The sequence below is a fragment of the Argopecten irradians genome, chromosome 15 (assembly GCF_041381155.1).
Source record: "Argopecten irradians isolate NY chromosome 15, Ai_NY, whole genome shotgun sequence".
NCBI classification, from domain to species: Eukaryota; Metazoa; Mollusca; class Bivalvia; order Pectinida; family Pectinidae; genus Argopecten; species Argopecten irradians.
The window spans coordinates 28,995,928-29,008,820 of record NC_091148.1 but is presented as its reverse complement, the minus strand read 5'-3'; the positions used below and the strand labels follow the sequence as shown (position 1 = coordinate 29,008,820).

The window sequence follows — 12,893 nt, the reverse complement described above, 5'->3', positions numbered from 1 at the left end:
GAAATAAAAGGGGGCGGTTCTCTCTGAAACATCTCCCAATGATCTGTCTTCAATTTTACCCCTTCGATTGTAATTCAACATCATTGAGACCAAATGAGGTACTGGAGACATTGAAGGCCAATCGAAGGACTAAAGGGGCGACATATGGTGTTAGATATAGGCTAGGCTAAACGTTACGAAAAGAGGAGTACATCGTGCTTGGAGGACATCGCCCGGCTGATAGATCAGATGGCCCTCGTCATCGTCCACAACTCTCGGCCCAGCCTCACTTTCATCCTGTTCCGTCATCCCCAAACCCAACAGGTGGCAGCACCCCAGCAATCACGCAACAGCGAAACATCGTCATCATCGTTGGTACAGGAGAGAGGCACGGAGGACACCCCAAACATCGTTCATTCATATTCAGATTTAACGTATGCCAGCCAATAGTGTAGATCATTTTGTCGACCAGCAAGTCAGGTGGAAGGGCGTACATGAGATAGATAAGGGAGGCGAATGTGTCACAAAAAATACACATCATCATGAAACAGTGTTAAACTAAATCAGCACACACTCACTGGCCTTGACCTTCGTACGACCTTTACCTTCACTTTCTCAACAACAACAAAATATTTCTATACTTTTATTTTCATTTCTTTTTTGGGAGGCTTCAAATGCATCAGAGCAAGACCAAATTCAAAACAGGTCATATCTTTGTTGCAAATATTTATTTAACAAAACAGTTAAGCTCTTTGTTATAATTATCTAGTTAACATAACAGCTAAGATCTTTGTTACTATTATCTAGTAAATAAATTTTTGGAGATTGCTTCTTGTAGATCGTTAAAATAGGCTTTTTCTGACATCAAATTCATTTGTTTTTGCAGTAAAAATTTGTTGAAATTGAAACAAATTTGATGAAAATTCCACATCAATTCAAAAAGTAAAAGATCTAAGAATGAAAGATAATTTTCTTGGGTTCAAGCCTGACTCATTGCCTGGAAACAGCAGGGTCAGCTGAAGGTTAAAGGGTCACATGAAGGTCAGCGGGCTAGACAGACCAGGCGAGTGATTATTACAGTGTCAGTTGATACAAATATAAACAAGACATGTTCATCAAAGTTAATTATCTGATTCGTCTATAGTAATGCAATCGATTATCATCCTACAATACATTGTATTTTATACTGAAGCAATTTTCAGCTTAAATCTGTTTAATTTTACCTTTTAAATTGGTTACTTAGATTATATAAATTATACTTATACTTCTTAATCATTTTTAACTTCAAATTTGAGGCATATATATATATATTCACATATTCATCATTTCATGAAATATTTTACTTACTATAGTTTTGTCTTTAATGCAGAAAAATATCTGTTGAGAATAGTTACAGATTAAAAAAAAAAGAGAATGGCTTTATCATTTTAATATTAACACCTAAATATTTTACAACCCATTCATGATCATCTTACTTAATCAAGTTATCAGTGACCTTGACCTTTTGGTGCCTGAGAAGAACCTTCACCTTGACATTATTTATAGACGTCAGTGTGTATGTCCTAACCATTACCAGCTGGGACTAGAGTACTCTGACAACAGTGACACACATACACCATCAAGTGTGGGCATGCAGACTATTGGCAATAACAAAAACATCACAGCACATGTATCGGTGATTTACAGTCATATATTGTCAGTTTTCATGGTCTGTCAGTGTAACTTAACAGCTCAAAGTAAGCCTAAGGCAAACATTGTCAAACCGACATCTCAACCTAGCAAGTCAAAGTAAGTCAAACATTGTCAAACCAACATCTCAACCTAGCAGGTCAAAGTAAGTCAAACATTGTCAAACCGACATCTCAACCTAACATGTCAAAGTAAGTCAAACATTGTCAAACCGACATCTCAACCTAACATGTCAAAGTAAGTCAAACATTGTCAAACCGACATCTCAACCTAACATGTCAAACCCGACATCTCAACCTAACATGTCAAAGTAAGTCAAACATTGTCAAACCGACATCTCAACCTAACATGTCAAAGTAAGTCAAACATTGTCAAACTGACATCTAAACCATACATGTCAAAGTAAGTCAGACATTGTCAAACCCACATCTAAATCTAGCAGGTCAAAGTAAGTCAAACATTGTCAAACCAACATCTCAACCTAGCAGGTCAAAGTAAGTCAAACATTGTCAAACCGACATCTCAACCTAGCAGGTCAAAGTAAGTCAAACATTGTCAAACCGACATCTCAACCTAACATGTTAAAGTAAGTCAAACATTGTCAAACCGACATCTCAACCTAACATGTTAAAGTAAGTCAAACATTGTCAAACCGACATCTAAACCAAATAGGTCAAAGTAAGTCAAACATTGTCAAACAGTCTGTCATCTCAACTGTCAGCTCAAAGTAAGTCAAACAGATTCAAGAGTTTGTCAGCTCGACGTATATATCGGGAAACTATTCAAACTGGTTCAATAGTCTGTGAACTCAACAAATAAAGCAGACAAAACTTTTTCCGTCTAACAATATGATAGCTAAGTCTCTGGAATTGACAAAGAAACTGAAAAATATTCAACCCTGTCCAACAGTTTGTAAACATTACCTAACAAAGCAGAAAAAATATTCAACTGTACAAATCTGACAACCCTGCAACTTCATGAAAAGATTATAATGTATCAACTGAATTTCACTACAGAACAAACAAAATATACCACAATCTTAACATATGTATGGTATTGCCAATGTTTAGATGTCATCTTGCACCATTTTCTCTTTTAGTTGTATTTAGACAACAATCTCCGCTAAAGCCACAACACTGACTCGTTATTCTGGGTTTCTGATGTTGCTAAGATCAATAAGGATGTTATATGGTTTTGATTTTCTTCCTACAGCCTAAGACATGCAGATAAACCCAAATACATCACATGTAAATTATCAAAATTGAAAGTATAGCGAAAACAAATGTATTTAAATTAATCCTTCAAACCCCATAAATGAACTCTTCTAAGTCTAGATAAACACATGGAACATTTCATTTTACATGTAAATAAGGGTCTGGGGGGTAAACTTCATTTAAAACCTATTAAAACTTGGCCTAGTTGTGGTGGATTAATTAGTATTTTGTAGTTAAAATATGTGTGCATGTGAATAGTGTTGACACCTTCCAATTCTACTGAAATCCCTGTAGATACAATACAGGCCGATGGTGAAAAGCTATCTTCAGCTATAACACACAAAGTGTAATATTCCACAACACATTAAAGGAAATGTTCAACTTTCTGATGTAACTTATAAAATCAATACCATAAAATATTAAATTCATTCTTTTTAAAATTCAAAACATCATTTTGGAAATTTCAGACAAAACTTTTTCCGTCTAACAATATTACCTTATCTAAACACTTGTATTTTCTGGTTTCATAGATTCATACCGAGTACCATTTGATCTAAATCATTTGCATTCACTATTATGACCAGCATTTCTCCACAAGATAGCTAAGTCTCTCTGGAATTGACAAAGAAACTGAAAAATATTCAACCCTGTCCAACAGTTTGTAAACATTACCTAACAAAGCAGAAAAAATATTCAACTGTACAAATCTGACAACCCTGCAACTTCATGAAAAGATTATAATGTATCAACTGAATTTCACTACAGAACAAACAAAATATACCACAATCTTAACATATGTATGGTATTGCCAATGTTTAGATGTCATCTTGCACCATTTTCTCTTTTAGTTGTATTTAGACAACAATCTCCGCTAAAGCCACAACACTGACTCGTTATTCTGGGTTTCTGATGTTGCTAAGATCAATAAGGATGTTATATGGTTTTGATTTTCTTCCTACAGCCTAAGACATGCAGATAAACCCAAATACATCACATGTAAATTATCAAAATTGAAAGTATAGCGAAAACAAATGTATTTAAATTAATCCTTCAAACCCCATAAATGAACTCTTCTAAGTCTAGATAAACACATGGAACATTTCATTTTACATGTAAATAAGGGTCTGGGGGGTAAACTTCATTTAAAACCTATTAAAACTTGGCCTAGTTGTGGTGGATTAATTAGTATTTTGTAGTTAAAATATGTGTGCATGTGAATAGTGTTGACACCTTCCAATTCTACTGAAATCCCTGTAGATACAATACAGGCCGATGGTGAAAAGCTATCTTCAGCTATAACACACAAAGTGTAATATTCCACAACACATTAAAGGAAATGTTCAACTTTCTGATGTAACTTATAAAATCAATACCATAAAATATTAACACAAACATCATTCTTTTTACTGAATTCAAAACATCATTTTGGAAATTTCAATTCCATGATTGTTAGCTTTAACTTGAATTTATAAGAAGCCATCGCTTATGAAATGAGTTTCCATGGTGATGAATAAAAGAAGGTACACAGTTACAAACTTTCATTGCTGAACTATTACCTTATCTAAACACTTGTATTTTCTGGTTTCATAGATTCATACCGAGTACCATTTGATCTAAATCATTTGCATTCACTATTATGACCAGCATTTCTCCACAAGTTCTCTACATGAGCCTTCTGGAACCCATCAGCTATATAGGTAAGATAACACTACATTCCAGAACACCTTTGGGTTTTTCCACTGTGTATGTCCTTCCCTTCTAATCTAATTAAATCTTACATACACAAGGGAGACTACTCTGTATCAGAAATGGCCAATAATATACAATGACAAAGTACAGGTATCTTACACAAGGGAGATAACCATTCAGGAGAAGGACTACTAACTTCCTTATAGTCCTGTTTATCCCTGACAGCACCTATAAGTAGGTCAGGAAACGATCATTAACGCGAATGTAAGACAAAGTGACCTGAATCTTATCAACTTTAAACAGCACTCAATGACCTCAGAAATGTGGAATGTAGCCAGAATTGCTTTGTTATATATATAAAGCCTATTGCCACAATTAATTCCATGTGGTTTCAAAAAACATCCAAGACGACAAAATGACTGAGTAGAAAGAATAATCCAAACAAAACTAAGACAGATAAAATACATATATATGCCTCAAAATTGCGTTAAACAATGAGATTTCTGTGTTTACTGATAACACTAAACAAACAATCAATAAAGACTTTACCATCCTGCACCAGAATTTCAAATTGCAAATTCAGACCAATCAGTCATCGAAGAAAATCTGATAAGCTCGAAGTGGGGTGTTTGATGTTTTAAAAGCATATAAGGTATAAATCGTTTTGGTTTTTTTTTAAATACAAGAACATAAATTAATTTTACACCTTCTGCTTTGTTTATGATAATTTTCTCAAACATCGAGATGGAGAACCAGAATAACCAGTTATGGTAAACGACCGAGACGGGAGATAACTCTAGTCTCAAATTAGACTGATTGGTCCAGATAGGATAAAGAACATGTGAATCATAATGTATAGAGAGAATGGCGGCGTGGCTATGATTGTGACTTACCGGGAACGTCTGGTAGTCATTGTCATGTTTGTAGTAAGCGTAATTATTGGTGAGCGACCCATTAAACCCAGAGGAACTGGACGCAGCTGACAGGGTTTGTGTGGTAGGCATGACGGCCCATTCCCTTATACTCGCATGACCAGGGCCATCTACTCGCATCTCAGAAACAACATCAGTTCTAGTACTGATACAACCTCTAACAGCTTACCACAAATATAGACAACAACTTCTCAACATAAAACAAATGTGAAAAAAAAAATATATATATAAAAGGAGAAAATCCTCAGTCAAATTAATCCTCCTTCAAGTTAATCCCTCAGTCAAGTTAATCCAATATGGAGGAGAGTAAAGAGGACAGGAAACAGTAATCCAAGTTAACACAATCACAGCTAGATCCAATCAGAGAAAACTGGAAAAGTTAGCGGTGTTTAACAGGCTGTGCTGTCAGACCATCCACACAGAGCTGGTGCTGAGGACGAAACAAACTCCACTAAAGTTAGGAAAGCTCGCTGGGGAAGCTTGTAGAAAGTTCCAAAGTTACTGGCCAGAAAGTTACGAAATGTAGAAGGATGATCCCAGGATGATCCCAAATGATATAAGTCCTCCAGTGTTTAGTGGGAGGATGTTGGCCCCAGAGAAAATAAAGTATGTAATTCTCTCCTCAACATCCCCGGCTATAAATAGAACACTCCCTATCTCTGCACCACTTCAGCATCATCAGTGCTACTGGTTGCCACGGCTCCCCTGAGGCTCCCCATGGGGTGTTGGTAGGGAGGTGAGGGGAGGACTCCCAGGGGATCCCTGTAACTGATTACCAGGAGATCAGGACTAGTGTTACATTACACCAGGGATAAGGTCATAGTGATCAGTTAATTGTGTAATCTCCCTGGTATCTACAGTAAGCTCCTGTAGGCAGGCTCCCTCACACTACACCATATCCTACAGTATCTGTATAACCATTATTTTAGTCCTTGATTCCAGTACAGAGTATTCAGTCTACTGTAACACTGGTACACAAAGTCTATCTTTACTTATAAATAGTTCAGGTATCATGGATATATCATAAAATATGCCTCTATTCAATAACCCTGATACCCCTTCCCATATTTACATGTACATGATCACTTTCCTTCTGTGAATCCGCTATTTAATTTCAATCCTTCATTCATTGGAATCAAGCTTTATGTCGCAATTAATGAAATCAAATCAGCAGATAACCATATCAAAATTACTACTCCATGGTTCTATCTCATTTTTAGACATTTGCCTCTGTAAACCCCACTGGGAGCCCCTATATATCTGGATACCTGTGTCAGTTCCCCTTCAGGAGCCCCCTGGACCAGCTCCAAGTAGCTGTTACCTATAAAACAGTCCCAGGAGATATCTGGGTGTGTAATCCTAGTATTGGGGAGGGGGACATCCTCCTGGCATTCCCCATCAGTCTATCTACACTGGGGGTGGGGAGGGGGAGGAAAGGGGATCACAGGGGGGTCAATAGGGGTACAACTCTGGACATATGGACCAAGATATAGACACAAACTCATAAAGTTAAACCAGGAGGACAAAAATATAAGATAGATCTATATACACATTATCTAAAACGGGGAAAATATAACCAAAAATAGATAAAAAATCAAGAGATACACATTATCTAAGACTGTCTCATGGTATCTTAACGTAGTTTCAGTTTCACAAGTTAAATCGTTTGATGGAATCCTAGAAATGATAATTTTTTCGTTGCCACTTTTTTGGAATCAAGGATGCCATGTGGTTCTATGAGCTTTATGACATGGAATAGGCAAACATTCTAAAGCCAGTCTGACCAACAATCTACTGAATCAAGTTAATTCTCTTTACATCACAGAATAAAAATTCTAGGTTTTCCTAAAAACTTGTTCTGTTGACTTTTAATGTGTTTTCTCACCATATGATTCAGATACAAAAACTACTTATTCCATATGATGAGATATAAAAGCCTTATCATCTATAGTCATAACAATCTACCAAACTTGTCAAAAGTATCTTCCTCAGTCATAACTTCTGGCACAACTTGAGAAGTTAAAACGCAATACAGACGCATATCAAAGGTAGGATCAGCCAGCCAGCCAAATATTTCTACAGTCGAGTCAGAGTAAACTAAAGAATGCCTCCAAACCACAACCAGGAAACCATGGCAACCACACAATGACTTAGCCTAAGTGTGTAAACAATGGCTTGTGACTAGCTCAGTACCTACAGAGCTGGCCATTGATGAGAGGTACTCCATTAACTCCCACTCATCTACCAAATACAATGTGACCGGTTTATATATATATATCAAAATTGTATCATCCTCTACCTCCCCCTCATCTACAAAGTACATTACTACGTTATAACTGTCACCCCCTCTAAATAAACCCTATCTCTTAACACGACACTAATTATTTGTTCTCTGAATGTATAGCTATACCTCTATTTGTTTGAATACCACAATGACAATCTTGTTTACTTTTCTTAGGTAATTCATTAGAGAATTATGCGATGACAATTTTGTTTACTTTTCTTAGGTAGTTCATTAGAGAATTATGTGATGGCAATTTTGTTTACTTTCCTTAGGTAGTTCATTAGAGAATTATGCGATGACAATTTTGTTTACTTTCCTTAGGTAGTTCATTAGAGAATCATGCGGTGACAATTTTGTTTACTTTCCTTAGGTAGTTCATTAGAGAGTCATGCGATAACTACTCAGAAAACTCATTCTTGAAGTCACTTCTACGTTAACAATAATCTTCTAGAACATTAACAGAAACATCACTGCGCCGTCATGTACATGGCTGCCATTTCAAGTTTTTTCTTCCACACAGTAGAATTCTGTCGAGTTAATCGAATTATATTCTCCTTCCACAAATTAAATTCTGTTGACATACAGGAAACTGTACTTGTAGATCTGTTTTGTAATTATCTTCTATAATTTTAGTTTTTAGTCGATATAATTTGCTTCATATTCTGCTGCCTGTAGAAATTCTTTAAAAGTCTGAAAATCCTCAATATCAACCGAATCGATAAGCCTCCATCTATTCCCAGGTGAATATATTCCTTTTCTTGAGATGATTTGATTATGATCGAACTTGTTTACGTTATTAAATGTAACTTTAGCCCAATGTCGCCATCAGAATCGTGTGTTTATCTTTTCTTCCTCGCTTCTCTCCAAACTTATCTTTTTTTCCTATAACAAAATCAATAACTACGCTAAGACATTGATTCTCAACATCCCTCCAGATTTTGTTGGATACCAGTCACCTTTGATACCAAACATAGCAGTATTAAAACACCACTTACAAATTGGTCTTATTCTTTGAAGTTCAGTAAGTTGTCTCATTCTAATGTTTAAATCTACCCACAGATTCCACTGTGATATGTCAGTATATTCAATGTGATGCTTGACTGATTTCACATGCTTGACTGATTTCATATGCTTGACTGATTTCACATGCTTGATAGTTTCCACTCCGTGATGCTGTAGCTGATTTCATCAGATGCTTGAGTATTGCTCAGAAATCACTTGCGATTTCACTGAATGACGGTTATGACTTTAGGCTAAAACTTTTTCAACTTCGTTCAGCAATGTTTTTATCTGTGTACATCTTCACATCCGTCTTCTACGACACTCGATGATATGTCAGTTTTATTTTTCATACAAACTGTGCAGTCTTATGATAACCTTCACCATATAGCAAATACAAGTTCCTTTCTTGAATGGAAACAACAGATTCCATATCAAACATACTGTTCATAAACAAAGTCCAAGTTCTGCAACTGTCTTTCATCACAAGGTCATAATTAACAATTTGAGAAGGCTCAGATACTGTCTGTTATAATATCTGGGTACAGAACACCAAGTTTTGTACTACTGGAACCTCCGGTCTAGTCGACACCCAGACAATAGGACAGCTCGACAAACTTTCATCAAGTCCTGCTCGTCCCAACAATATCCCTGACTTTAATGTCAGTGAAGTGAATTAGAATCGTCAAAAATACATGAAAGTTGAACCCTGAGACCTACTCTAGATAACCTTGACAGTTCCTCTCTCCCAGTATTGATCTCGGAAAGTGAAAATAATGAAGTTTTTGGAATACAAGATGAAGCACATGTGTGCGCCAACTCTAAAGCCCTGGACTTATTACAGACATGTCTGAACCGTCAGTCTACCAGGCACAAATAATCAATAAGAGGTCCAGCCTCTCGTAATCACGGGATGCCGTGTAATGACGGCCTCCATTTTTGGTCTAAAAAGTGTAACGACAGATTGTCGTCCATTTGACATTGTGTTTAAATTTTCCAGAATAATCACAGATAATTACGCTACTTTACACCCTAAAAACTTCTCCTCACAGCACATGATTTACTATGTGCTGATTCAGCAGGCAAATGCCAGGCAATTTTAATCAATAATCTTTCTCCTTTCATCAATGTCTCTTTCTTTCCCCCCCCCCCCCCAAAAAAAAAAAAAACAACCAACAATCTCAAAAAAAAAAAAAAAAAAAAACTAAAACCACAAACTTCTAATTTTAGGTTTGCAAGCCTAAAGTTTATAAATTTAATATAGTGTCCCAGCAAATAATGAAATCCAAAATAATAATTGAAAAAGAACTAGATCACCAAAATTTCACCAGAATACCACATGACACATGTCTTAATGTTTTGTAAGACTGAATATTTATGGATCATAATAATCTTTTATTTTACATAATCATATACATTTTGCAGTTATTTCTTCAATTATTAATAAATGTATGGAGATAAGTGTAGGTTGTTTGGGAAACTACCTCTAAAAATAGAGGAAAAGTTGGATATAGATTTTGGAGAATAAGGACTGTTCTTATTTTGGTCCAAAAATGTATAAAGTGTTATAGGCCTATATCTTCAGCTCAAAAATTACAAATTTTAGTTTATCATACAATATGCCATAGTTTATTGATAAATTAAAAAAATTTCAATCAAAATGTTGTTGAAGATGATGAAAAATATGCCAGAGACGTTTGCTACCAAAACTCTTTATTTTTATCTTCAAAACAGGATTCAAAAATCAACTTTACATTCCTGGAGAGAAAACTACCCATAAGCCATAGTAAAGCAGAACTATATATAGCTCTCTGATATATCAAGGTTTTTCCCCTTTGTGTCATCAATGCTTTATTTGATATAAATCTGTTTTAGTATTCAGTCAGATTTTAATTAATGATGATTAAAGATTTTACATTTTCTCTCTATTAGACAATGATTCTTTCTTTTGTTTTTTAAATATCACGGAATAATATATGTATTTGATACAAATCTCTTTAAGCAAAAAATAAAAATCACCTTTAATCAATCAAAATTTGTTAAATGGTGAACCCAGTCAATTTCTTGTTTACATACACACCATCAATAATTAATATATCATACTATCAAATGTCTTATTATATTTTTAAATGTGTTATTAATCTATAGCTATTGAAACAAAAAATAAGCTGAGATCCTTATATCCTGTATAACTTTCTGGCCAATGTCTTGTTTATGTACGATCAACTGACACGTCTCCCGTAGGAGCTCACACCCATGTTATTCTGTGCACTGGCACTGAATCCTTACATCACCTAAAAATTACACATTAACAAGATCACTTATCATTTCTTAATAGTAACACACCTGCCTACTGTAATCAATCATGAAAGAGTAGACAACTTACGCTAAATTTGACATTCTGACACAAGTACAGGTTTGACTTACCTCTCAAGGTCCAGCTGTGAGAAACAACATACAGGGAAAACCATGCACATAGGGACGGGGCAAGTTCTAACAGGGACACACTTATCAATGTATAGCTGACAGATACATTCTCTAATTTTCTTGCCATTATTAAAACATATCTAATGATGAATGACTCTCTTTGAGAAGGTTTTAACATGAACAAATCAAATAATAATTTTCACTGACAATATTTCTAGTTTATTTTTTTATAATCCGAAAAGTTAAAAAAAAAAAAAAAAAAAAAAATCAAACGTATTGATGCAAAATTAATAATTATAAAAATTTTCCTACATAAACAAAAACAATTTTGGAGCTTTAGAGCTATAATAGCTAGTTCTTTTTGAGTTAATAATTAAGTAAGAAATTTAAACAAAAATCCTTGTAAAAGAGCTGGCCAAGAATAAAACCTGACATTGTTTTAATTGATAACAAGCTTAGTGTACACATTTATTTGATAAGGTGTTATGTAAGGGGATTCATATAGGTTCTAGATCTATATAATGGTCACAACAGCAGTTACCTCCCTTCAACAAGTCGGGCCAAACTTGTGTATAACATACAATAAATCTAATGCATGCAAATGATAAATTTATACCAAGAAAAATATTTCTGGTGCAACTGTAACATTACCTGGTAAGGTAAAGAGGGCTGCTCTGTTAAAAGTTTTTATGTGGTCAAGGGGAGGTAACTGTGTGGTGAGAGCCTAACTCTGCCTGTGCTATGGTGGGTTAAGGCCTAAACAGGTATAGAACAACTCCTACCTTGCTGGAGTCAGAACTGAAGGTGGTATGTCTACGATGGCGATAACTCCGCCTTCTGTGGCGACGATTAGGGCGGTTACGAGTGTGATGACTGTTGTCACGGGAACGGTAGTGGCTGCCTTGATCTGATTCATCGTAGTGACGACTGATGCGACTGCGGCTGTGATAGTCCCAGCGATCTCTCTCCGGGGTATAGGAGCGGTCACGGTAACTGTCTTGGTAGTCATGATAATGGTCACGCTCCCTTCGTCGCCTGTCCCCACTGTAACATTAAAACAATTCAAACTTTATACAGCAACATGTCAAGATTGATGATAAGTTGATATGACGATAGGAAAACAGGACATCTCTGCGACATCGTTTAATAATAACTTCTAGTAATTGTTACAATATCCCAAACACAAAACTACCGGGGTAACAATCACCTACAATTCTAATCATTGCAGTACTATCGCTTGGGGAAAAACTACTGCAGACTAAAATTGCAATAGTATTTGCATTCCATTTTATCTATTGGAGATTTAAATGGCTTTAATTCTGCAATAGTATTGCGTTCTGGACTGTATTAAATCTAGTTCATAAATTGACCACCATGTCTTACATCTACTGCAGTGAAGATCATGATCATGATCAATGTCTAAAAAGTTTTTTTTTTTTTCATTGAATAGAATGTAAAAATTAACATTTATCATGACTGTTAGCTAAACATTATAATCTGTTATCTTATCAAATCTCTGTGACTACATCTGTTTTTGTGTCAGACCTCTGTGACTACATCTGTTATCTTATCAAATCTCTGTGACTACATCTGTTATCATATCAAACCTCTATGACTACATCTGTTATCATATCAAACTTCTGTGACTACATCTGTTATCATATCAAACCTCTGTGACTA

General features: G+C 35.4%; 1 protein-coding gene across 1 annotated transcript in view; it reads right to left on the bottom strand.

Moving 5' to 3' along the window:
• Nucleotides 1-12,893, bottom strand: part of LOC138309868 (uncharacterized) — a 74,989-nt gene that overhangs the window by 43,135 nt on the left and 18,961 nt on the right. Inside the window, exons 3-4 of the mRNA XM_069251111.1 lie at nucleotides 11,996-12,257; nucleotides 192-276 (exon numbers count right to left, since the gene is read on the bottom strand). Coding sequence (XP_069107212.1) covers nucleotides 192-276; nucleotides 11,996-12,257 — 347 coding nt within the window. The remainder of the gene's footprint in view (nucleotides 1-191; nucleotides 277-11,995; nucleotides 12,258-12,893) is intronic.